General features: G+C 48.7%; 1 protein-coding gene across 6 annotated transcripts; it reads left to right on the top strand.

Moving 5' to 3' along the window:
- Window positions 1–4,324: 4,324 nt before the first annotated feature.
- On the top strand, window positions 4,325–20,665 carry PAFAH2 (platelet activating factor acetylhydrolase 2). 6 transcript variants are annotated; one of them, XM_043506069.1, is made up of 12 exons: window positions 4,810–4,988; window positions 5,840–5,953; window positions 6,267–6,380; window positions 9,218–9,368; window positions 10,178–10,274; window positions 11,995–12,063; window positions 12,339–12,480; window positions 15,209–15,322; window positions 17,179–17,270; window positions 17,433–17,603; window positions 18,706–18,854; window positions 19,820–20,665. In XM_043506069.1, the coding sequence occupies exons 3-12, from the start codon at window positions 6,291–6,293 to the stop codon at window positions 19,912–19,914; spliced, it is 1,170 nt and encodes a 389-aa protein (XP_043362004.1). In that variant the 5' UTR covers window positions 4,810–4,988; window positions 5,840–5,953; window positions 6,267–6,290; the 3' UTR covers window positions 19,915–20,665. The 6 variants fall into 6 exon arrangements, 5 of the variants coding, with proteins under 5 accessions (XP_038233670.1, XP_043362007.1, XP_043362004.1 ...); XR_006278241.1 differs by lacking the exons at window positions 4,810–4,988; window positions 5,840–5,953 and adding an exon at window positions 4,325–4,441 and having other exon boundaries at window positions 18,680–18,854; XM_038377742.2 differs by lacking the exons at window positions 4,810–4,988; window positions 5,840–5,953 and adding an exon at window positions 4,325–4,441.
- Window positions 20,666–27,152: the final 6,487 nt, after the last annotated feature.

The raw sequence follows: 27,152 nt of genomic DNA, 5'->3' as shown, positions 1-27,152 counted from the left end.
ACACCCCCATGTACCACCCCGAACAATCCCCCTCCTACCGTGGAGTCTACACCCTTCCCATACTTTCAGACTCCCCCACTCCCGGATGGGCATTTCTGTGCACCAGTTACCATGGTCATTGCTATTGTTGTTGTTAATTATTTGCATTATGAACCCCAGCCAAGGATCAGGGACCCCAGAGAGCTCACAAATCTACATGTCAGGTTGAATGCAACAGATGGATGAACCAGACAAACAGGGTGGGGATGGGGAGATGGGAGGCCAAGATAACAATAAAACAAACAGAATTTTGCAGAAATGCAGAAGACACAGCTCCTTGCTTGCCTAACCAGTCCAGACAGGAGTGATTTGTAGATAGCACAGCACAAGTAGGTTTTAAGAAGGGATTTAAGAGAGGATAAGGTGGCAGCTTTACGTGTGTATAATTCTTTAAATCAAGATTGGATGTCTTTCCAAAAAACATGATTCAACTCAGCTACAAGATAGGGGCCTGGTGCAGGACTAATGGGGTGAAGTTTGATGGCCCCTGTTATGCAAGAGATCAGACAGGATGATCATAATGGTCCCTTCTGGCCTTAAAAATCTATCAATAATAATGCTGTGCTATTATTGTATTAACAGTCATGTGTGGTTGTGTTTTCTGTACCTTTCCTTTTTAAAAGGCCAGATTCACAAACGTTTAGGGTTAAAACTTTACAAGTTTGAAATGTCCTCTTCAAAGTGACTGTACTAAACTCTTTGAGGTGATATTTAACATAATGGGGCACAATCACTGACTGAGCCCATAAGTAAGATAAATACTAAATAATCAGAATAATGATAATCAATGAAGGTCGCTACCAAGAACTAACCTATGCTCTGCACTATACAACTCTGTCTTGGTCTGTGTTCATGCTGTTTATTGTGGCACAATTCGAGCTGTAAAATGAAATATATTAATTAGCTGGAAAGAGCAGCTCTCCAGTTCAGGCTAAGCTGCCATCAGTGTCCATGATTTTAATTAAGTCCAAAATGTAATTATCTTGACTAGTTTTGCCATGTTTCATATGATGACTCTATTATGTGCTCTGGTTAACCGTGGGCTAAGCATTTTCTGCACACACACAAAAAATGAATCCAACAGAGGCTGCCAAATGAGAAAATGGATCCCAGATGCACAGAGTGAGTTTGCTGGGGTTTTGCACAGCTCCTCACCGCTAGAAGCTGAAAACCTGGGCTGGTTTTCAAAGAGCACTTTCCTTTATTTGTGTCTTCCACTCCCACTGGGTTTGGCCACGTTCAGGCTGTTAAAATAGAGGGATGCAGGCTCAAAATATTATCTCAGATTATAAAATTCAGAGCTGGAAATGAAGGGATTAGGTCATCACCCCCAAAACGCCCAAGGTCGTCAGAATCTAGAGCCGAAGATAGATTCTATGGCTTGAGCCCCTTTCTGCTGTTCCCTCAAATGAACAGTTTCTCAGTAAAGACAAAAATGCTAAGCTAAGTAAACATATATAAACCTTCCCTGTCAGTCACTGGGTCTCCGGAACCAGCCAAAGGGCCAGGAAATTCCAGCTGCATACTGAATCTCAGTGACACCAATGCAATAACTCTGGGCATACAGGCATTCCAATCCCACATGCCGTCTGTAGTTATGGGGAGAACCCTTTCAGACAAGGAGCCCGATCTGTGATTCACCTACCTGCCAAGTAGAACTACAGGGTCAAGCTCAGTTTGACCAAGTCTATAGTAACTTGATAACGAGACCCACGCTGTGAAGGAAGACAGCAAAAGCAGGTAGAGTTGAGAGGGGGCTCAGAAAGGGGGAGCAGTGGCTTCCCAGTTTTGGGACCACAGAGATAATTTTGTATTTAGGAAAAAAAAGTAGGAAAAGGAGAAGGTTGGGGAGTGGATGGGGGAGTTCTCCCTTATATATACAAACAATGTAACTGTTCTTGCAATTGTGCCCCAAAATGAACCATGCAAAAGGCTGATGCTAAAAGTTCTGACCTCAGCTTTGATCTCTTTATTCAGCCCTGAGCTAGAACTATGATTATGATCATTTCTGTAGCACCATAGAAGTCCTATGAACTTTACACACAGGCAAAGTCCAGGCACTGAGGAGCTTATGATCTGCTTAAGGCAGACATAGTGAGATATTAGATAGTCACAATGGTAAATGATGAAAAGGGACTTGAAGAGAGATTTCAAGGAGGATGGGGGAGGAAGAGCAGTTGGTGCATGAAAAGCAGGGTCCAAGCCTGGGGGAAGAGCCCCAAGTATCAAAAACAGACTCCAGCGAGAGACTGCTGAATTGGAATTAATTTGCAAACTGGATACAATTAATTTAGGCTTGAATAAAGACTGGGAGTGGATGGGTCATTACACAAAGTAAAACTATTTCCGCATGTTTATTCCCCGCTCCCGCCACCCCCCATTGTTCCTCAGATGTTCTTGTCAACTGCTGGAAATGACCCACCTTGAATATCACTACAAAAGGTTTTTTCCCCTGCTCTTCTGCTGGTAATAGCTCACCTTAAGTGATCGCTCTCGTTACAGTGTGTATGGTAACACCCATTGTTTCATGTACTCTATGTATATAAATCTCCCCACTGTATTTTCCACTGAATGCATCCGATGAAGTGAGCTGTAGCTCACGAAAGCTTATGCTCAAATAAATTTGTTAGTCTCTAAGGTGCCGCAAGTACCCTAGAATTTAGGGGGAAATTTCTCGACAAAAGGTTTTTACTAGTACACACAGCACATTGTGGGCCACATTTTTTAAAGGTGCTCCTAACCAGGCCATATTTGGAAACATGTCTGCACACCTGGACCCTCAGTGTCTCAATGCACAAGACCATTTGGTAACAGTACATGCAAATAGGGACTCAAGCTCAGCTAACCAATTCACACACCCTTTGCCTGTCCCAAAGGCCTTTGCAAAGGTCAGGCTAGGAGGTGCTTTGAAAACATGGCCCTTGGTGCCTGCACTAGGCTTGTGCCCTCCTAACTAGTGTCATGGCACCTAGAAACCCTGGTAGCAGAGATCCATAGGTGGGAAACAGATAGGCATCTTAGTATCATTGTTATTCACTAGCCCAGACTTTGGCATACAAAGATCTTTGGGAGTTGTAGTGAAAAGAGGAGAGGAAGAGGTGGAGAATACATAAATAGCTGGGAATTGTGGCTGTGGTACCCTTGATAGGGGGCAGGGCTCCATGCATCCCACTCTGACAGTTTTAGAACTGCAGAAAAATATGGCCTGCAGCAATGAATTCTGGGAGTCGCAGTCCTGAAGTCTCTGTGCCTTAGAGAACTCTGGGGCTTGTAGTCCCGTGGGTTGGGTGATGATCAGTTCCCTGGAGCTAAAAACTGTATTCGTGGGCAGTGGGATTCCAGGAGTCCTATTTCCCAGCCTTCTGCTCTGACCCATTCACTCACTGTCCCTGCCCCCTGTATGAGAGGTAGTGAAAAGAGAGATTTCAGAGTAGCAGCCGTGTTAGTCTGTATTCGCAAAAAGAAAAGGAGGACTTGTGGCACCTTAGAGACTAACAAATTTATTAGAGCATAAGCTTTCGTGAGCTACAGCATCCGATGAAGTGAGCTGTAGCTCACGAAAGCTTATGCTCAAATAAATTTGTTAGTCTCTAAGGTGCCACAAGTCCTCCTTTTCTTTTTTTGAAAAGAGAGAAACTCCCTGGAACAGAGAGCTCTGGGAGTTGTAGTGCTGGGAGGAGAGGATAGTCCAGCCGTGGGGATCTCTGGGAGTTGTAGTGCTGGGAGAAGGTGGGAGGAGTCCAGGCCACAGGGATCTCTGGGAGTTGTAGTGCTGGGGGAGAGGAGAACAGTCCAGGCCGCGGGGAACTCTGGGAGTTGTAGTGCTGGGGGGAGGTGGGAGGAGTCCAGGCCGCGGGGAGCTCTGGGAGTAGCAGTGCTGGGGGAGGTGGGAGGAGTCCAGGCCACGGGGATCTCTGGGAGTTGTAGTGCTGGGGGAGAGGAGAACAGTCCAGGCCGCGGGGAACTCTGGGAGTTATAGTGCTGGGGGGGAGGTGGGAGGAGTCCAGGCCGCGGGGAGCTCTGGGAGTTGTAGTGCTGGGGGAGAGGAGAACAGTCCAGGCCGCCGGGAACTCTGGGAGTTGTAGTGGTGGGGGGAGGTGGGAGGAGTCCAGGCCGCGGGGAACTCTGGGAGTTGTAGTGGTGGGGGGAGGTGGGAGGAGTCCAGGCCGCGGGGAGCTCTGGGAGTTGTAGTGCTGCGGGAGAGGAGAACAGTCCAGGCCGCGGGGAACTCTGGGAGTTGTAGTGCTGGGGGGAGGTGGGAGGAGTCCAGGCCGCGGGGAGCTCTGGGAGTTGTAGTGCTGAGCTTAGGGACCCGTCACACTGGGCGTGGCAATGACACTACATGTCCCAGGATGCATCGGGGGGCGCGGCCGCGTCTTGCCGTGGGGCGGCGGGAGCCCAGGTAGGTGCCGGCGCTGTCGTTCCGGCCTGGGTGACCCTGGTAGCCGCCCCCCGCCGCCGAACCGTCCGTCTCAGGCCGGGCGCGCCCCCTGCTGCTTCCGCTGAGCAACCGGGGGCGGCGGAGGGACCAAGCCGGGGGGGCAGCTCCAGCTCCCCCCCCCGCGTCTGTGGGGGCCGGTTGTCCGGGGGGGGCGCTGTGGAGGGGAGAGAAGGACCGGGCTGGGGTCAGAGGTCTGGGTGGAGGGTGACACAGGTGGGGGGCAGCCAGCAAGAGCCAGTGGGGCAGGGCACACGAGACTGGGGGCAGAGTGGGACAGAGGGAGGACGCAGGGCCGGGGGCTGCGTGGGGGGGGGGGCTGCCTGTGGCCGTGCTGAAGTTCCGATTCCAGCTGTCTGGGTGGTCTTGGGCAAGTCGCTGTCCTGCTTGGTGCCTCAGTTTCCCCACTTGTCATACTGGGATAATATTTCCCTGCCTTGTAGGTTGGTGTCAGCACCCTAAGAGCCTGGCATAGAAGGTCTTATAGAAAGAGCCAAGTGTTATCACTCGGGTGTTGCTCTTGTGAAGCTCCCAGAATCAGAAAATCTCATTCATGTCGCTCAATTTAAAAAAAAAATAAAAAAAGCCTGCGTTGGTACCCTTTGCCTCCTGTTCTAGTCCTGGATCAGCTCCAGCAGTCTGAGTCACAGAACCCCATTGTCCCGACCTTAGCATGTTACAGATGTCCAGATCGTGAGAGATTAATCTCTTAAAAAGCATGCGAGAGGCAACTGCCACACTAAACAGCAGCCAGGGCAGGACATTGGTTGGTGTAAAGTGTTCTGTAAGTTCGGTTTCAAGAGGCACCTGAGCTAATACTCCAACAAAATGCACTTTCACAAGAGCTGCTGCCCTGCCAAGCCACCAGAATGCACAAGCTGTGCTTGGCTGAGTGAAGAGGGATCAGTGCAGAGCGGGGCTTTGCCTGGTCCTGGTTGCAGGTCATATCCTGCTGTAATGTTAGCCATTGTTACAAGCAGCCTTGAAGACAGTGCAGTGGTCTCCTAAGGAAACTGGTGAAAGCCCCTTTGCTTGGAGACTGGACAAAGTGCTAGAAAATACACTATGGGGAACAGTCATGCACTGCTCCGTGGGAGTTAGACACCCTGGCCCAGACCCTGAAAGGAGCCTAGCTCCCATGGAAATCAATAAGAGTTAAGCTCCTAAACACTTTTGAGGACTTGAGCACTAGTCATCTTTGTGAAGCCTGCTTAATGTCTATGTACATCTTTAGGAGCCTTTCAAAATCTGACTCTTTAGATACTAAAGTGATGGATAGGAGTCTTTTCCATCTCTAATCTCTGTGGCTGTAGGATTAAATAATAATACCATACTTTGCACTTGCATTTCCTTTCATTGGAGGAACTCAAAGCACTTTCCAGAAGTGAATCATGGAGAAAAATGATTTAGCTGCCATCACACCGTGAGTCAGTGTCTGTAACCCAGAGTCCTGTCTCCCAGTGCCCTGCTGGAACAATAAGTTCATTTTGCCTCTGTTGCCCATAATCATTCTGGGAGTCAAAAGGCAGCTTCCTTGCACTGCCCTGGTCCCGCTGGGTTGTGGCATAGGGCCTTGATAAAACCTTGCTCACTCTTCTGCTCTTGCTGCCTGATGGCTAAGCTCGCCAGCCAATGTTTTGCAGCTCTCAAAAGCCAGTAGGTTAGGCTTTGGTTGGAGGTGTTGCTCAACAGGAAACAGATGAAGGAAGTGAGATGAACTGGCTGTTTCACAGCCATTGGGTGAAACAGTTCTAGCACTGCAACCTCCTCTCTCTCTCTCTCTCTCTAGGCGCTCTCTCCCACTCAGGAAGGCATGGGGGGAGTGCAGTCCCTCGGGCTGCCCCAAGGGAAAGGACCTCACCAAGTGGGCTGCACGGATGTGATGGTGGGCCACAACCGGAAGGTACAGTAATGAGCACTGCTAGCTGCTCGGGGTTTTGCTTCTCATTAGTTGTGCCAGCGTGAAACAGAGGATCAGCAGATAGGAAGGCAATGGTATTTCCAGCTATTGGATTATTTGTTTTGCTGGAACTGATCTTGCAGCAAGCCCTGTAAATGCAGCCTGTGTGGTACTTGAGAATGCCTGCTGTGTGACTCGGGGTCACTCTGAAGACTGGCTGGGGTGAGGCATGTGAGCAGGGAGATTACAGCTGCAGATTTCCTGCTGACCCGACTGGATTCTTGGTCTCTCCTTAAACTGAATTCTGTGTCTGGACACTTGAACAAAGGAATATAAAACTGAAAGGGACCTCCTGGGTCACTGAGTTTTGTCTCCTGCTATAGAAGCCAATCCCGTCATATTATCCCCTTTGTAAATTGACCAAGCTGCATCTTAAAACTAGTTAGTTTTGACATTGCACATGTCTCCAGTTGTTATTTACTAAGCATGACTCTGTGCATGGTACTGTACAAGATGTGGAAGTAAAGAGTGTCCCGACCTCAGTCTGAGTTCTTGTATGCATTGAGAATTTGCCCCTGTTCCAGCAGTCACTGGCCAGCCATTGATGTAGCAGCATCTGAGCTGGAGAAGGAAAGCCAGGATTTGCACCAGCTAACCCCAGCTTGAACAGAGGGCAAGTTTAGGGTGAGCTCAGCTGCTGCAAATCAGAGCTTTCCTAGTCTCTTCTTGGGGTTTGCACCACAGCACACAGGGCCCATTCCCAATGCAACAAGGCCTGAGATGCAGAGTAAACAGGACATGCTGGGAAACCTGGGGACGGAGCTGCTTTGAGATGTGTTTAAATTGCCATAATGAACTTACTTCTTGTTGGCGTCACAGAAGTGAATAATTTATAGTTTATCTGTATTACATTAGCACCCATAGGCCCCAGTCAAGGGTCAGGGCCCACCTGTGCTCATTGCTGTACAGCCACATTACAACATAGTTTCTTCCCCTACAGCTTACTGTGTAATTTTCAGATCACATATGCAAGTTAGTTTAACCGACAGAGGGAGGAAGAACAAAGGTCATATCGAGAAGATTGCCTGGCGACACAGTGCAGCAAGGGCACAATTTGAGTCCGATTCAGCTGAACGTTAGGGATTTTTTTATATATAACAGGTTTCAGAGAAGCAGCCGTGTTAGTCTGTATTCGCAAAAAGAAAAGGAGTACTTGTGGCACCTTAGAGACTAACAAATTTATTTGAGCATAAGCTTTCGTGAGCTAATTCTTCTCTACAAAAGAAAAAGGACACTATTAGCTCACGAAAGCTTATGCTCAAATAAATTTGTTAGTCTCTAAGGTGCCACAAGTCCTCCTTTTCTTTTTGCGAATACAGACTAACACGGCTGCTACTCTGAAACCTGTCATTATGCAAGGCACTGAATTTAGCCGTATAAAGTGGAAATCTGTCAACTTCATGAAAAAACTCGTACAGATACAGACAGACATCATCTTCCTCTCCAAATGCAAACAGATGGACATCATACCAAAAGGACTGAAGGTAAAAAATCCATTACAATCTACATACCACACCACACAGACTATGCTGACAGCTTGTGCCACACACTCTCAAAGAAACCGTGGAACCACCTGATCAACATCCTCTACAGCAAACAGGGAAAGATTAAGAATGAGCTCTCAAAACTGGATACTCTCATAAAGAACCAAACTTCCACACAAACTTCCTCGTGGCTGGACTTTACAAAAACTAGACAAGCCATTTACAACACACACTTTGCTTCTCTACAAAAGAAAAAGGACACTATAGCTCACGAAAGCTTATGCTCAAATAAATTTGTTAGTCTCTACGGTGCCACAAGTACTCCTTTTCTTTTTATATATAACAAAACTCCTCTGCCTTTGTTGATAATACAAGTCCAGTGGAGTTGAAGAAGGGCAGGCAATATAACCCGATTGAATACACGTGGATTTGTGAGCACAGAGAGAAATCAGCTGTCTTACAGTCAGCTTCTCAACCTTGACTATAGTAGTCCTACTGTCTCACTATAACAACATGGAATAGGATGGATTTGAATGGTGGGGTGGCCAGATGACCTGACAGAGGAGGTTGTTCCATGCATAAGGCGCAACGTGGAAGCAGTCCCGGAGAAGGATGTGAACACTGGCTGCAGTAACGTAGGCAGAAGATGATCAGGGCACACAGAAAGTGGGGGGTTGGCTGGTCTGGGTTCTAGAACCAGAACGGTCAATTGGGCAGCTAGTGTTCTAGGTCCCGTTTCTGCAGGATGGGGCACTAACTCCTGAGAGGAAGAATACCTATTTTCTCCTCTCATTATTTGTTCCTTTTCCTTCCTTCCCACCCACCCTCTCTGATCCGCTCTCTCCATTTTCTGTCCACACTCCTGTATGTTCCCTGTCCGTTCTGTCTGTTCCTTCTCCCATGCGCCTTCTGCTCAGTGGGGGCTCTGCACACATAGCTCCAGCACTATTGAGGCTCATCCCTCTGCCTGTAGCATGGGCAGAGTGAGGAGAGGAGTGGATCTGGCCTTCTGAGAGCTGTGTGAATCAACCCCCTTAACTTACTGACAGCATTGCCAGGATATAGCCAAAGAGCAGGGATAGAGGCATATGCTAGATGAGGATCACCTGGTTTGATGTCTGTATTGAGGGTGTGGGCTTCATGCTGGAGTTAAGGGTGGATGCCGGAGGTCAGAGCAGATGATCACAATGGCCCCTTCTGGTTTTTTAATCTGTGACATTCTCTGTTCAGATCTAGGTGGGATGGGGTGTTTCACACATGTGATATTGTGCTGCAATCCTCCCTTCTTTTCTTTAGGGGCTTTTCTTCCGCTTGTTTTACCCCTGCCTTCCCCAGGACGGGGCAGAGCAGCCTCTCTGGATCCCGCGCCATGAGTACTGCCAAGGGCTTGCCGACTACATCAACTGGAACAGGAATTGGTGCACCCCTTTGCTCAGTGTGACTTTTGGTGAGAGGATTGATGGCTTCAGATAGATCTCAGCCCCTGGGGGGGCTGCCCCAGACTCTCTCTGCCTCCTGGGAGCATGCGTGGAGGCAGTTATAACAGTATGCTATTAGTGCGGTCATAGGAAAATGGCCCCATGCTGCTACCTTAGCTCCAGAGTCAGAGGAAGCTGTTGGTCTATGTTCTAAGCTAATAAGGCAGCATGATTACAGGTTAGCCACAAGAAAGGGAGAGGACTGGATAATATAACACAATAGTGGATGGTTTAGAGACCACGGCCTCAGGTTTGAACTAACTAGACTCCCTGGAACACCCGGGATCAAATCCCACCAGGGGTCTCTGCAGCAGATGAAATGCAGACTGTTTAGCTTGCTGCATGCGCAGGAGTTTCCAATGAGACGTCCAAAGGCAAGAGCCATGTGGACAGTGGAGCCCCTGGCACTTTCCATTAGTGTGGACAATTGCTCTCCCCCGCCACTTGCGGGCTATGTATTGCTTGGCTGCTGTCCTGTTCCTCAGAGGTGGCTGCATTTCAGCAGGGTGACAAAGCGCTTTGGGATGGAGGGTGCCTTAGAAATGTTCCCTGGGTACAGAAAATTGTAAGGGCTTGGGAAGATGCTCACTCCTCTCCCAGTCGATCTCCTGTTGTTCCCTTGGTACAGAAGGGTACATGAGGCTGGAAGGGGGTCAGGATTCTGAAGAACCCAAGAACAAACGAGAGTGTGGGGGCTGCCCCGCAACTGCAGGAGTCAGAGCTGTAACCCTCTGACAACTTGGCTCACTCCACTCACATCTGTCACTTCTTCCTTCAGGATCCTACAGAGTTCCGGTGAGCTGGAACGGGCCTTTTAAGTCATGTGGCAGCAGGTACCCGCTGATCATATTCTCCCATGGCCTGGGAGCCTTTCGGTAAGAGTCGCAGCCTCACTTCCCACACCCCTGGTCCTGGATGAAAGAGGAGAGGGATCTCGGGCGTATTCTCTGTATGAGGCTGCCTCTCCTATAACGCTAACAGAACTTTCAGCTGGGTTGCACTGTCAGCAAGGGGCTGGTTTAAATGCACGCAGCCAACAGGCTGAGGTTAGGACTTGTCAGTCATTTCTGGGAAGAGATTGGCTAAAAAGTTTCCTGCTCCCAGACTCAGACTCGCCCAGACTCCCTCCCTCCCCCCCCCAGCAAGTCTCTTGTCACTGTTTTAGGAAGTGACTGGAATGCTGGTGAAAGATGCCAGGCTTGCAGCTCTGGAGACAGGAGTTCTGTGCACAGAGCAGGGGCAAAGCAAGCTGCCTCCTTGTTGCTCGGCCAATGGGCCAGATCCTCCACTGGTGTAAATTGGCATTTGCAGTGGAGTTCTGCCCGTTTACATCAGCGGAGAATCTGGCCCGAAGTATCTTACCTCCGTTTTAGAGGGACCATTTCTAGGACAAAGAGCAGAGCTTAGGTTTTACGGCCAATTCCATCTTCAGCATCTGTCCTCGGACAGCCAAGAGTGGGAGTCGGTTGGTGCCAGTTGTGATGATGGCTTTTGCGGCATGGACACACCTCCCACAAGGAGCTGGCCAGAGGCCCACACCAGTTTGTTTCACACTAGACAGCCAGCAGATGATAGTCCCCTTTGGCCCATTTCTCTGGATTTAAATTGATGACCTAGAGGTGAAAGGCTCCCAGTCCCATTACAGCCCTCCTCCCTCCCCAACAGCAAATCCCTTGTAAAAGCCGAGGACCAGGATATACAATGGCATTGTCAGCAAAAACTCTGCTCTTGCAGGATGAGACCCTGTTATCCCCGGCTGTCAGAGCCACTGACATCTGCTGTAAATCTATGTTTAATACCGTGCCAATAGCTTAGTACCTTACGCTAGATGTAAAAAGTCATCCCTAGCTATTGCATATATAAACATGGATGCTAGAGGCAGCAAAATCCTATTAGATCATCTCACACCTCTTGCTGGGCAGTGGAAACTGGTTCCCTACTGTGTATTTCCTAGTGCTTTGTCCAATCTAGCTTTAAATGATTCAAGCAATGGGGCTTCCACCACTTCCCTTAAGAGATTATTTCACAGTCTAATAGATCTCAGGGGTAGGCAGCTTTTCCATACATTCAGCCGCTGCGCAAACAGTGTTTCTGCATCTGGCTTTATTAGTTATAACAACACTTGGCATTTTTCATCTTCAAAGCACTTTACAAACGTTACCCCATCCTCACAAAGCCCCTGGGTGGTATTCTGCCCGTTTTACAGATGAGGAAAACCAAGTCACGAGCCTCTCTGTGCCTCCATTATCGAGCACCTGCAGCTCCTGCTGAGATCAATGGAAGCTGGGTGTGCTCAGCACCTTTTGAAAACAGGGCCATTGTGGCTTTGCCAAGTCCCAGAGATGAAGTCAATGTCGGAGCCGGGATTAGAATCCAGGAATCCCTCACTCCCGTGGCTGGGCTCAGATTATGACTCTTTCGCTCTTCAACAGGGAGACTTGCAGCAAAACTTGTGTAGGAGTGGAGCAAGTCCTGGAGGTGCTGAGTGCCTTGGACTTCTGCTGCATCTAGTGGGGGTGGAGGGTGCTCAGCATCTCCAGGAGCCAGAGGATCGAGCCCTCATTCTGCTTTCCCTTTGCATCCTCGTGTTTTCAGAACTGTCTACTCGGCTGTCTGTGCAGAAATGGCCTCCCGTGGCTTTCTGGTGATGGTGCTGGAGCACAGGTGAGTGGCGACCCCCTTAGGAACAGCATGATGCCGTCTGTTTCCTGGTGGTCACCCTAGTATATTTTGTTTTCTGGTTGATCATTAATTCAGCAGACTTGTGATATGGATTCTCCTCCTAAGACTCAGAAGCAATCTCTGATCTTCTCTTTGAATGGGAGCATTCAGAAGCTGAATCGAATGCTAAATATTCCCCTTTCCCTTGCATGCCTCATGCCTTCTGATGCATGGCTGCTGCTCAGTGATTTAACTTCACTGTCCTGTTATTCCCGCAGAGACCATTCTGCCTGTACAACTTACTTTTGCAAGGCAGAACCTGGGGGGTCCGATTCCCTGGAGACTGTACTGCAGGAGGAATGGATCCCGTTTCGAAGGGTCCAAGAAGGGCAGAAGGAATTTCATTTTCGAAACCCACAGGTAATGACTGGAAGGCAGGGAAGGGCTGTTTTTAGGATGGAGGTGGCCGAACCAATTTGGGGAGGGGCAAAATCCATCACACCTGAATTCTGGGCCAGTCTAAGGCGTACACACGGTGGGCATGTGCCTAGGGCCTCAGTTGCCAGTGTCACATGATGATCCGAGAATCTCTCTTTTCATTTAAAAAAAGAAATGGCATCATGGTTGCAAAGAAAAGCTTGAATATGCTAAGTCAATGCAATGGAGGTAGTGAAGTCTGCAGACAGTCTCCAGCTGAGGGAGGAGCACTGTGTTTTATGAACATTTTCTGTTTTCACATCACTTTGGAAAAGAACCAGAGAGGAAGTTGCCTGGCCTTTTACCCACCACTAGAGCAAACCACACCGTTTGCTCCAGGGTGGGAGGAGCCTGCTACAGCAGAGGGCAGTATGGGGAAAGGGCTGTATGAGGGTCTGCCCAGGGTTTTGGATAACTTTACTCTTCTTGCTTTGCACATACCTATCTCCATTTCTGGAACTGAACCTAAAGTTGAACCTGTTTTGTAGATGCTGAACCGTTTGGTTAACTAGTTTCCCTTTCACACTTTTATAGGCCTCTTTGTGTCTGAGTTCAGGGCAAGGCAGAAAGCAGCCCAGCTGGTTTTGCTGTATTTCCTGCCTCACTGGAAACAGAAAATTGCCTGAATACTCTTGAGCATCGGTTCTTGTTTCCAGCTCAGTTCTGCAGCCTAGAGAGGCTGAGCTAAGCTTCAGATGAGCCTCCAAACTTCCAGGTGCTTATCAGCACTCTGATTTCTAACTTTTTATGAGGTTCCTCCCATTGCTGTTTTGGACAGGACATAAAAAATCCAATTGCCTGCTCACCCCAGCCAAGTAGGAAAGTCCCCTAGTAAGTGAGGGGCCTAAACTTTCAATTTCTGCTGAGTTTAAAAGGACAATGGCAACTTGAAATGTAGCCTGTTTTAAAAAAACTGGATTAATTGTGATTTCCGGTGCTGCCCCCGAGATCCCTGCCAGTGTTTGTGGTTTTAAAATTATGTTTTTCTGTCCTTTGTCACTGCAGAAAAATCCACACAAACAAGGGCAGCAGGCTGACTATACATAGGAAAATATGAACTGTGATGTCCAATGTCCAGAATAAGCAAACTGGGGGAAAAACAACTTGCAGTAGGTTCCCCCCCCCCCCCCCGATCTCAGCTATAGAAATCTTTGGTTTTACTTGTAACAACAAGTTTTTAACTAAGTTTAGACAGATTTTGGTTTTATTTTGTTTTAAAGTTAGTCTCCCTTTAAATGTGCACGTTAGATAAATTCTTTGCCTTTCTGCAAGTGGAGAACACCTTCCATACGTGACCCAAATGCAGGACTTTCTTCCTGAGTCTGCAGACAAACCACTCCAGTGCTGCTGGAGCCCAAACAGCGGCACAGTGAAATTGACAAAGACTCTGTTCTTTTTTGTTGCTGTTACAACCCTTTGGGCAGCCCTGAAATGCACAAAAAACAGATCAGTTTTACTCAGCTGCAGCGGGAGAGACAGGCACTGAATTTATTCACTATGGAGGAAGACCCCGATATGGAGGGTGGTGTAGTGGTGTGGAGATACGCCCACTCACACTGTTTGAGGTAGCCAGGATGCTGAGGAAGGGAAGGAAGAGCAGATCCACCTTCTCCAACCTACTTCTCTCTTCCAGCGGCCTGAAGGAGGCTGGGTCTCAAGAGAGCTTCAAAATACCTACTAACAGAGGCCAATATAATACCAGCCAATTGGGAAGAGACTTTCCAGAGTGCATGCATTTTTGATGGCACACTGGGATCTATGGCAATGTGGTCTGTTAGATCCTCACTGTGACCCCGTGTGTTAAAACCTCATCAGATTATTTAAGAATATCTTTTGCAGCTATTACAAAAAATGGAGTCCTTGAGCAGGGTCCAGGGACAACACCTTAGCAGGAATCCCAGAGATCATCTTCCCAGCAGCTGAGGGGGGCCAGGGGTGGGGCGGGGCGGGCAGGGTTTCTCATTAGGCGATAGGACCTCTTTGGGGAAAGTCTCTCTCTATCTTTCACATTGGTCTCTGGCTAATAGGTTCAGCCATGGTGGATCCAGTGAGCAAAACACATTCTGTCCTCCGTGTACCCTCGCTTATTGGTACAGTGGAAATGTTTTGCTTATCTTCAGCAGTTTGTGGTATCAAATTAACTGGATTTTTAAGAAGCTTTTCCAATATATTTATAGCGATTTCCCTTGGGAACCTCTTGCGGTGTCTATATTTTCCTCATTGTCTCCACGTTCGTGGTGATCCAAGAAAGGCAGTGTGGTTTAAAGCCTGAGACTGGAGTTGGGATGCCTGAATTCTATTCCTGCCGCTAACTCACCAAGCAGCCTTGGGCAAGCCTCTGAGGGCCTGATTTTATGCTCCGTTAAAGCCGTACAAATCAGGAGTAACCCTATTGAGCTCAGTGGAGTTATACAGAGGTAAAAATGGTGTAAATCAGAGGAGAATCCTGCCCTTTAATCTTTCCATGTGTGCATGCAAGGGGTATGATACATACTGACCTCACCTGGTGTAATGAGACTTATTAATCTTTGCAAGTCGCTGTGATGTGCTTAGACAAAGGGCGTCTTGGGAGAGCACATTATTGTGCTATATTATCATCATTCCTATGTTGATGCTTGATCAGTCTGGAGGAAAGAAGAGGTTGAATTAACCAGAGACACTTTTGTTACAGGTTCATCAAAGAGCAAACGAGTGTGTGCAAGGGCTCAAGCTGGTGAAGGACATCAACAGCGGCAAAGCTGTCACCAATGTCTTGCACAAAGGGTTTGATTTGTCTGCACTGAAGGTATTTCCAGCCAACTCTTCAGCTGCAGCAGAGAGACGTTTTGGTGCAGGGCAGTTTGTGAAGGGATTCACTGGAACCCATGCAGGGTTGCCTTCCGAGCTGGCCAGTTATTTTAATCTGATTTCCTACCAGCAATAGCAGCAGCCTCTCCTTCACCCAACACTTTCCTTTCATTGCCCCTGCAGGTGTTACTGGCAGGAACAGGCCTAGTTCTGTGAAATTTGCAGATTGCCCTCCTGGAATTGGAGGCGTGGGGGCAGAAATTGCAGAACAAGAATCCTTTAAGCCCCTGATTCATTTTCCCTTTTGTCCTGTCCCACCACTGCACCCCCTCATTTCCTCTTTATCTCTCGTCACCTTCTCCGCTGTCTTTTTTTTCTCCTCCCCCTTCCTCCCTTTTCTCTTTCTGTCCCCTTTAACTGCACCCCTTCCATATTCTCCCCATTTTTTCTCCTTCCTTTCTTCTCACTATCCTCTTCTTTCTTTCCCCCCTCTTTATATTTTGTTTATGTATATTTTAGGGGGGCTGGCTATATATATTTTAGGAGACTCAGATCCCTCTAGGGCCCAACAGTGCTGCTCCTGGACTGGCAAGAGAAGGTGTTCTTTAATGACTAAGTACTGCTCTTCCCTTCAGCCTCCCATTCCAGGGCTTAGAACTGAGCCTCTTATAAATACTAACTGCATCTGCTGCTTGGACACTTGCACTGTGTGGCCCTTGTTGCAGAATTGTGTACCAGCACATTCATTCTACGGGCTGGTCGACACTGAAAACGTACATTGGCGTAGCTATGTCTCTCCGGGGTGTGAAAAATCCACACCCCGGAGAGACGTAGCTATGCCATCCTAACCCCCGGTGTAGACAGTGCTAGGTTGAGAGAGGAGTTCTTCCCTCAACCTAGCTACCTTCTCTCAGGGAGGTGGAGTGTCTACAGCGATGCTGCTGTGGCATTTTAAGTGTAGACATATCCTAAGGCCTGGTCTACATGAAAAAGTTAGGTCAACACAGGGGAAAAATCCACACCTCTGAGCAACATATTGAAGCTGCTAGGTCAATAGACAAATTCTCCCTCCCACCAGCCTAGCTACTGCCCCTTGGGGAAGTGGCTTACCTACGCTGATGGGAGAACCCCTCCTGTCAGCATAGGTATTGTCTACAACTGCAACCGCAGCATTTCAAGCGTAGACGAGCCCTTCATGTTTTTATTTTCCATGCACCGTCTCTGTTGTGCTGTTTAAATATGGCCACTGCACTGATCCTCTGTGCCGTGCATGACAAGTGACTCAGGTGTCACCAAACGCTGCAGGAGATACCTGTGTGTTTTCAGGACACAGTGGAGTTTGTAATGCTGTGTCCCCAGGCTCCTTCGGACAAAGAATGTGGCTAAGATCAGTGGCTTGTAGCAAGGATGGCTGAGCTTATCAGCCTGTTGCTCAAATAGGGAAGGTGTTGGTTCAGAATGTAATAGGAACTCGCTAGTAAATGAGGGTTCCAAATCCAAGATGCACCGTGGTCTGGAAGAAGCACGGGACTGGGAGCTGAGAACTCCTGTATTCTGTTACTAACAATGCCATAGACTTACTGTGTAACCTTAGGGAAATCACTTACCTGCTCTGTGCCTCAGTTTCCTCATCTGTAAAATGGGGATAATACATCCCTGCCTCAGAGAGATGTGGAACTTCATGAGTCACCCCTAAGATGCCCTTACTCCCTCCTACATCTACTCCCCTGGCGAATGCAGCTTAGAGTCTTTGTAGCAAGCTGGCTTTTCCTGAGGTCACTACTTCCCCAGCAGGAGCTTTGTGCAGTGCGGTTTGGGGACTCGCTTCTTTAGAAGTTTTTCTCCTTTTTGCAGGAGAGTGTGGATTTGACTAAAGTCGCTGTAATGGGCCACTCTTTCGGAGGAGCGACAGCAATTCTAGCCCTTGCTAAAGAAGCCCATTTTAAGTGAGTATCAGACAGATGCTGTGTTTAAACTAACAGTATAACTTGCAGCAAGGACTCTCCACCAGCTTGGGAGTTGGGGATGCATTTATAGAAACAGGCCAGATGGGAATAGAAGGCTTTAGATACCAGAAGAATTCCCTGTTGTCTTCTGTCCTGCTGCAGATGTGCCGTTGCTCTCGATGCCTGGATGTTCCCTTTGAAAAATGATCTCTACCCCAAGGTGACCAAGCCGGTGCTTTTTATCAATACGGAGAAATTCCAGACTGCAGAAAGTGTTGCCAAAATGAAGAGACTCCGCTCCAGAAACAGGCAGACCAAGATCATAACCATCCTGTAAGTCCGCACTCTGTGTCTGGGCAGTGTGGGGCAGCGGCAGAGCAATGGCCTGGGAGCCAGGAGTGCTCGTCCTGGCTCTGCTATTGACCTGCTGGGTGACCATGGGCAGGTCACATCCCTGCTCTGTGCCTCAGTTTCCCCATCTTTAAAATGGGGGTAGTGCTATTTATCATCCCTTGTAAAGTGATTTGACATTTTCAGATGAAAAGTGCTGTATACGAGCCAACGGGTACTATTATACCAGTGCGTGAACAATCCCAGAACACTGCTCACTCTGTGCCAAGTTTTACTGTCCCACTCATGTGCAGCAACCTTTGTGTGCATCTGCTTTGGATTTCTTGTCCTCACTTTCAGAGCCATGCTCCTGCTGACAGCTCAGTTTGTGTTTCCTTCACCTCTGTCCCCCATGCCCAGTCCTCACTCTGACTCCCTTTCTCCCACGTTCAGCTCTCTTCCTTTTGCTACCCCCTTTGCCTCCCTTTTCTCTTTCACCAAGAAACCTTCCTACAGATTCCTCCTCAACCTCCAACACCAGCACCTTCTCCACACTGATCTGCTCTCCAACAGGACCTCTTCCTCCTTTGGCTTTCCTTTAATTTGCAGGCTGTTTGTCTCAGTTAGATGGGCAGCTCTTCAGGCATGGGTCTTGTCTTATGTGCTTACAGAGAGCTGTGTGCATTTATATGGCCTATGGAAAATACCACTGAGTGATGTATGAGTCAGGGCGGGCAGTGGATTGTGTTACTTAGGCCTTGTCTACGCTGGGGCTGAAATCTTGTTCCCATTCAAAGTGCCCATGGGACCCAGATTTCACCCTAGGTGGTTTTGAGAGATCTCCCAGCAGTGACTGCACTGGTGATTAGTGACCATAGTGAAGACAGAGCTCACATGGCCACTGGCATTTTTACCACCATGCTGTCTAGCTGTATTGTGAGCAGGGTCAGATGATTCCTGATGCACCATCTGTGTCTCTACCAGTGGGAGATTTCCAAACCCAGTATAGACCTAACCCAGGGCTGTAAAGCTAGCAAGACCCAGTCGTCGATGAGAGCTTTTCATCCCTGTCTCCAAAGGACTCGTTTCTTTCTCCCTTCTCCAGGGGATCTGTGCATCAGAGTCAGACTGACTTCACTTTTCTGGCTGGGAATCTCCTGAACAGAGTGTTCCAGACCAGAGGCACCCTGGACCCATACACAGGCTTGGACATCACCAACAGGGCGGCGCTTGCTTTCATGCAGAAACATCTTGGTACGGCGCTAGGCTGAAAAAATGTTTTTCATTGGGATGGTGCAATGAGTCCGTCTGTCCACCCAGATGTCTGAGCTGAGGCTCTTGCCTCCTTGGCCAGGAGGAGCTGATAGTTTGGAGGAGGCGATGCTTGCAGAAGGATTTCTGTCCCTCTTGGGCGATGACCATGCTAGACAATGTGTGGGCACGGTGTTCCTTGGAGAGCCTCATTCCCACAGAGCTGGCCAAGATTCTAAAGAGCGTAGAGGGGGTGTAGTGACCTGTCCTGTGCTGTGTTAGGCAGGGACCTTCTTCAATGGTCAGTGCCAGATTTAAAGGCAAAACCATGAGTTTTGCGAAGAGGCCGTGAAAACCTTAGCAACGCCACTTGGTCTAATGGCCTTGGTATGGGGCTGGAAGCAAAGCACTGCTGGCTCTACCAGCTGCTCACTTTGTGAATGGGGGCAAGTCAATTCACCTCCATTCGTGCCTCAGTTTCCCTATGTACAGATGGCAATAATGATACTGCCTTACCTCACAGGGGTGTCTGCAAAGCCCACGGCCTAGGCTACACCAAACACTTAGCCAACTGAGGGACTCCCCTCTGGAAGAATCCTGCTGTGTGGGCAAGCCACAAGGATGCCAGATGACGGATGTGGGGAAGTGGGTGGGGGTTCATTAAAAATCAAACACCACTCCCACATCTGCAGAGTCTGTTTGCTATGTTATGACAATACCCTGTAAAATGGGCTTAGCACAGGTCCCTCAGCTTCCTCTGACAAAGCAAAGCCAAGTGCATTTGGCTAGGTTAGCCTCGTGATCTATGGGAAGAGCTACACACACATACTAATGCTCATCAGCTCCCGCCATTGTCTAGCACAGCTAATGGGGCCAGGGGGCTCTCTCTGGTAATGCATGTTGCTGAGCCTTGCCAGCAGTGTAGTAATCATGAAGTAATCCTCTCGTCATCTCTCTTCCCCAATTAGAGCTGGAGGAAGATTTTGATCAGTGGAATAATCTCCTGGAAGGCATTGGTGACTCAGTGATTCCAGAGGCGCCTCCCTGCATCTCCAACCTTTAGAGACACTGTCTGCTGGTCCGTCCGCATGGATGTTAGGCATCCTACATACCAGGAAGATAGTAGTTTCACCTTAAATCAGCAACTCCATTAACTCTGCAAAAGACGCGTGTAAATCATGCAGCTGCTGATGGAATCCAGAGACATGGAGCCCTCACTAGTCCAGAATTCATGCTGGAACTGGAAGACTAGAGGCCCTGACTGGTCGAGGGTTGGCCATGGAACCCAGAGACTGGGCCCTCCTCTGGTCTAGAACTTACCATGGAGAACAGACTGGGGCACCTGGCTGCTCTAGAACTGATTTTGGAACCTAGAAACCTGATGCCTTATTGGACAGAAGCAGATGTGGGGTGTGGCTTAGTGGCCCCCATTTTGACAGGTCCCAAACCTTTCTCTCTGCCCCTTCAAATCCCTCCTCTAAATACATTTCTTCCCAGAAGTCCTTCACACATGAGACCTGCCTTAGTCCCCTCTGACTCCTACCAGCACCCTATGCACTTTGTGTGGCTGCATTTTGTTGTCTGCACCTGAACTACATTGCACTAGTTTCAGACAATGGAGGGAAAATCTCTCCCCTTGTGTTAATCTCTCAGAAGCCTCTCCTGTGAATTACCTGAGGTACTAATGCTGCTGTAGTAATTATGTCAGTCAAAATGGTATTGTCTGTAAAATGGTGCATATATTAGAAACTGTATTTTCTTCTCTCTTAAATGTGCATTAAATGAAGATGGAGAATATTGTTCATAACATGTATTTAAGCTTTCTCTTTTGTTTTTATCATAGGAGAGGCAGTATTGTCCAGTGGATAGGGCACTAGACTGGTACTGAGACCTGGGTTCTGTTCCTGGCACGGCTACTGGTTGGCTGAATGGCCTTGGGCAAGTCACTTCACTGTGCCTCAATTTCCCCTTCTATAAAATGGGAATATTAATTGATTGTAAAATGCTTTGAGATCTATGGATGAAACATGCCATAGAAGAGCCAAGTTCCAATAACCTTCCATGCAAAGAGAATTGGTCATAGAGCCCAGAGAGTGGACTTGTCATTAGTGAGGTTCCCAGTCTTTTAGCTCAGTTGTACCCCATTAATAGACCATTCTCCAGTTCTATCAGCCAAGGTCCCTTTCTCTGATTCAGCAGTGGTTTCTAAGCTGTCCTGGAGTGTAGGCTGCTGTTACCATCAACAAACTAGATTTTGGCATGAGCCAAAACTCCAAGGTGAATGACAGCATGTTGACAAATAGAAAGCAGGGAGTGACATTGCTCTGAGGCCCGACAGAGAAGCTCTTCACAGTGGCAAGGGAAGGGGCATATCAGTCAGCCAAAGTCTGGTGTGCCAGTACTGCGCCACATGGCAGGGGTTGGGAATCTCTAGGGGAAAATTCACAAGAGATAAAGGATGGATACCTATTGTTCTGTATTTGATGATGGAACCCACATCTTACCTGCATGTACAAAGCCTACTGTAATGGGGCCCTGCTCTCTGATTCGGGCCTATAGGTGCTGTCACAGTGCAAATAGTAACAACCCTGATTTGTCAGAGGCAAGAGCAGGGGGAAGCCCGGCAGGCATCCTGGCATCCTAGAGATTCTTGAGTGGGGATGAAGAGCTCTTTAGCTGGAGTACAGATCTACTTCAGTGAAGGCCATCGAAACCAGCACAAATGACAGAGCACAATGGGCTAGAATCTTGGTTTCCCCAAAAGAGAAGGTAAAGAAAACCTCTGCTTTCCCAGAGGATGCACTGAGGGTCACTATCACCTCCCATAAGTCCAAAATGTAAGATTTGTTTCACAAAAATGGGGGGAGAGATACCAGGCTGGGGTGGGGGAAGTAAAAGAATCCTAATAGGAAAAGAACCAATCCATTTCCATTCTTTTAATTTCACTCAGAACATTTTTGTTTATTTTACGATTGAAATATTTCCCTTCTGCCTTGGAAACCCAACAGCAAAGGGATCGGGGGGGAGACGGGGGTAAATGAAAAGGGAAATTGATTATAAACAGAAAGGGAAACTGACCAACCTAGTTTTGCTGCCCACACTAAGGGAAATAAAAAATCAAACAGCCTGGGGGGTGAAAAGCTAGTAACTGAAACTGAAAGAGTTTTTAAAAAAATACATAATCTAGAGTGTGAGTGGGGAGAGAGGAGCAATGGATTTTTTTGAAATACAAAGGGTCAGATCCTTGTCTCATGTGAATCAGCTCAGCTGCATTAAGCCAATGGAGCTGTGCTGATTTACACCCGCTGAGGGTCTTGCCCAAGATTTTTACTCTGACAAGGAGGCAGTGGTTAGCTCTGGGTGTTCATTGCCACGCTCCCCATGCGTGCTGCTTTTGCATAGGTTTTAAATATTTAGGGCCGTAATGTGCCATTTGTTTTTAAGGACAACTCCCCATTGACGCCAGCGTGTAGTTTTGTCTCGAGGTGGATGGGGCCATGTACAGTGTCACCCCTAGCTTCTCTACTTTATGATTTAGTGGAGGTGATACAGCTTGGCGATTATATGACATTAATGATCCTTCCTCCTTCCTTCCAGAGGAGCTTGCTGCAGGCAGCTGCTTATGATGCTGAATTTGGAAGTCCAGTTTCCTTTGGGGATAAAAGTGGTTTGTGTGGACAGACTCTGTTCATGTTACTTTCCCCCAAGAGATGGCTGCTGAATGCTAGGCAGCATGATTCCAGTGCATATAAAGCCAGCACAGTGCTCTGGGACCCTCTGAAGATCTAGCCCTAAGGCAGTCTGGCATCTAGCTGCAGAACTGACCCAGATCATCTTAAACAGCCAGCGTCCTTATTTATTTCTTGACCCATTCCCATGATCTGCCAGAGACTTGTCGCACCCTAGGACTGGGTCAGGATGCAACGTTCCAGAGAATCCCAGGGCCGTTCTGTAGAGAGCAGGGACCTCAGGGCCCATGAAGGGGGTGGGTGGGAATGGCAGGGCTAACTGGGGAGTTCTCTCCAGTTTGAAATTAATTGCTTTGAGGAGCTAATTGGTGAGGAGACTGTAATGAGGAAAAGCCTCTTTTTAACAGCAAGTGATGGTCACTGGTGCAGAAGTGAAGTCCCATTTCCTCCCTCGATTAACATTGGCCGGGATTTGTTCTGACAGTTACATGGAGTGCAGAGAACAGTTCACGTCCAATCCATCTCCAGCAATGCACCACCCAGAAGAGCTATTAATTGTGCAAGACTCTTATGTAAGGGCTTTTGGGGGAGGCTTCTTGGACTGGGAGGGGGGAATGAGCATGTTTCACTCAGAAGGTGACTTTGAAACACATTGACCCTTTGGATCCCAGAGCACTGCTTGGGTCACAGTGGATACAGCGTCAAGGATGGGATAGGTGCTGCATGAATGAGTGCAGTGCTTATCATCTTCCCGTTCCCTGCATCTCCCTTGTCTCCACTGTTGCCTTCTCCTCCATGAAAGTCAGCTCTGGACTCCATGGGCCCAACTCACCCAGGCCCAACTCACCCTGGCCCTGCACCTCATGCTGTCATTGGCATCAGTGCAAAGTGGGTGTAAAACACCCCTGAATCAGTCTAGCAGTGTTCTGAGCTGGTGTCAAGGTGCAGGCCGACGGGGAATCTGGCCCTAAGTGTAGACTATGGCTGCCCCTTTCTTGCTCGGACAGAGAAGTGTGAGCAAAAGGAGGTAATATTATCTATTGCCTAGAGCACAGGACTGGGGGGCCAGAGGCTGGGGTTATGTTCCTGCTGCTGGTCTGCTGTATGGCCTTGGGCAAGTTGTGGCCCCTCTATGCCTCAGTTTCCCCATTTGTAAAATGGGAGGAGTTATTGCCACCTTTGAAAAGTGCTTTGAGATCCCTGGATGAAAGTACTGTACGTTACCTTCTGCCCCCGAATAGCTCTATTGGTTCCTCATTCAGTTCAGGTTCCAGCTCCAAACTGCAGATAGGAGAGAAAACTCCCTTGCTCTTGCTCCAGCTGACCTCCTGCATCTCCATCGCCTCCCTCCCTTTAGCTCGCACTGACCTCTCCCCTCTCTTCTCTCATGGGTTCTGACTACTTGTGGTGCAAGAGCCTTCTCCTCTACAGCTCCTCCCATCCAGAACTCCTCTCCTGTATCTTTGAGTTGCCATCCATGTAGAAATCTGGCTTGAAAACGTCCCCTATCCCCTTTGCCCGCCCCTCTTAGCTTCACTCACGCCCCACTCCTGGTCCTCTCTAGCTACATGTTTCAGAGTAGCAGCCGTGTTAGTCTGTATTCGCAAAAAAGAAAAGGAGGACTTGTGGCACCTTAGAGACTAACAAATTTATTTGAGCATAAGCTTTCGTGACCTACAGCTACATCATGCATCCGATGAAATGAGCTGTAGCTCACGAAAGCTTATGCTCAAATAAATTTGTTAGTCTCTAAGGTGCCACAAGTACTCCTTTTCTTTCTAGCTACAAGCTAATTCTAAATTTTGTTGAGCTCTAGTGCCTTGGGATGCAGCTTGTGTGGAAGATGCTGCACAAGAAACAAGTATTATCTGGCATGAAGTGAAGCCATTTTCTGTCTCTTGATGGGTTTTGATTGGCTTGCTTCTCCAGGCCCAAGAGGTTTCTTCGCTGCAGTGAAAGGGGGTGAGACAGCTCTGCTGAAGTTAGCACCTTCGGCACCTACGTTTGACCTGATGAGCAGATGTGTTCAGTGGCATCTGTTAGGAGCATCTTCCTATGTTACAGGCCTGGCCAGTAATAGGAGGTGAAAACCCCAGGGGCCTTTTTTCAAACGAGTTTATTTTGCACTGAGGCCTTGTCTGTACTTGACTGATGGGGCTTATGCAGCTACATGGTAAGGAAGGAGTTAATGTGGGCACCAGGAAATCTGCCTCAGCTGAAGTGATTCTAGTGCCTATATAACCATTCCCCTCCCTGAGAAGAGGCTGGCAGGGGAGATGAAGATGCAGGAGGGGTTACAGCAAGCTGGAGTTAGCTGTTTAGACAATATAGATGACTTCGCCACCTTGCCTAGAAAGGAGGTCATCTGCTTAGTTCCTAGCCAGGCTGGAGGGACTGACTGAAGCAGGCAGCCTGAGAACTGGTGGTTGCCTTACGCTGGGCTGGATCAAGCCTGTTTTGTTGATGTACACCATTCACAAGCCACTAACTCCTTTTTCTTAAAAGGATAGTACCGATGGGGTACATGATCAGCTCTTTGGAACTCCCACAGTGAGAACAGCCCCAGCTTAGCTCTCGTTGGCCAGCCATCCGGTGCAGCTGCACCTGGACTGACAAGGGCAAGGTGGGATTTGCACCATGGCCCAATTAGCTCAATCTGTGTAAAACCCAGTTTATCCTTATCTATGCTTAGAGGTCAGCCCCAGTCCAGTTACACTGACTGATGGACATAGGCATATCCAGAACAGGACCCGGGTACAGGAGAGATTTTTCTAACCACCCCCTAGTTTGTGACTGCAGCCTCATCATGTCGCCCTTCCTCAGGCTAAACACCCAACAAGCCCACTTGCCTGGTTAATGCTCAGCCCTTTGCTTGCCAGGAAGGGCTCTGTACATCTCCCCATCTTTGTGCTGCAGCAGCAGCTCTCCTTGGCTCTTTGCCTTTTCATCCACACTCCAGCAGAACTGACTGTCAAGCCAATGGTGAAATACAGCAGAATCAATAACGGGCCATAAGGAGCAGGTGTAGAAACGTGCTCCTGGGATGAATGCTCTCTGTGTGAGCGAGAGAGAGTGCGACTCCATTAATGGCTAGGCGTTTGGGGACACACACAGTTAGACAGGTGGCTGAGAGGGGCAAGGCTGGCCTAGATCTGTGCTGAGTAGATGCATTGAATCTCCCATACACATTTTTGGAGGGTGCAGGGAAGGGAAACCCTCCCCATGCATCCAGCCCCCTGTCCCCATCCCTTCATACTTCCACCTGATGAGCTGTGCAGTCCAATCTGCATCCAGTAGTCAGGGCCTCCCTACCCCCCATTCTAGCTGTCTGAACCTCCCAAGCCCCCAAACCTCACCAGCCACTAGAACCCTCTTACGTTCCCCTGATGACAAGCATCGCTGACCCGCTCAGCTGCCCAATCATCCAACTCCCCAGACGTGAACTACCGAGGTTATGGAAGTCAGACCCCAACACCTACCCCAAGTCATACTGGGTCAGACCAAAGGTCCATCTAGCCCGGTATCCTGTCTTCTGACAGTGGCCAATGCCAGGTGCCCCAGAGGGAATGAACAGAACAGGGAATTATCAAGTGATCCATTCCCTATTGTCTTAACAAAAGGTTCTTCCAAACCTAGGGCCAGAGTAATGCTGAGGGTTATAATTAACAGTAGGCCCCAGTGGATCCAAAGCCTATTGGAAAGATCCCCATTAACTTCAACAGGCTTCGGATCAGACCCCCTCGGCCTTACACCTCTCTGCTGTAGAAACTAATGTAGAAAGGAGCTTATCCGATCTAACTACCGTGCCATTTCTAGTGTGCCCATCACCATGCCTGGGAAATCTATCTAGATGGCTCAAACAATTCACCAGGACAGTTAAAGATTAAGGGAATGACCTGCATGTTATTTAAGTGCATCTACGATCCTGACACTTGAAAAGTTCTAGACAGCCTAGGCCCCTTAGTGCTCAGGTAGTGGGTGTTTCATAGGGCCGGGTTACCTTCTGAACTAAAAGCTGTGTGTCACGGAGTCCCCGGGCAATGCTCTGGAACTGCTCCCTACGAAGCCAGGCAGGACTCCGGGGAAGTCTCCTCTCTGTGAGCAGCCTGTCTGCAGGACACACGGCTCACCTGGCTCCCCCCTTCCTGGGTCTGACCTCGGAGCAGTCGGCATCCTCTGTCCCTCCGTGCGCTTCCCACAGCCAGTCCACTCAGGCAGGCTCCTGGGGAAGCCAGAGGGTCCTGCCCCCCAACTCCGCAGTCAGACGTGAGACTCAGCCAGCCAGTAAAACAGAAGGTTTATTAGACGACAGGAACATGATCTAGAACCGAGCTTGTAGGTGCAGAGAACAGGACCCCTCAGCCGAGTCCATTTTGGGGGGGCAGTGAGCCAGACAACCATGTCTGCACTTCACTCCATGTCCCCAGCCAGCCCCAAACTCAAACTCTCTCCAGCCCCCCCTCCTCTGGGGTTTGTCCCTTTCCTGGGCCAGGAGGTCACCGGATTCCTTTGTTCCCCAACCCTTTAGCACTCACCTTGCAGAGGGGAAGGGCCAAGCCATCAGTTGCCAGGAAACAGGATGTCGGCCTTTCTCTGTGTCCAGACCCCTGCA

The sequence above is a fragment of the Dermochelys coriacea genome, chromosome 19 (assembly GCF_009764565.3).
Source record: "Dermochelys coriacea isolate rDerCor1 chromosome 19, rDerCor1.pri.v4, whole genome shotgun sequence".
Classification (NCBI taxonomy): Eukaryota; Metazoa; Chordata; order Testudines; family Dermochelyidae; genus Dermochelys; species Dermochelys coriacea.
Note: the sequence above shows the minus strand (reverse complement) of the source record. Positions and strands in the feature narration are given on the sequence as shown.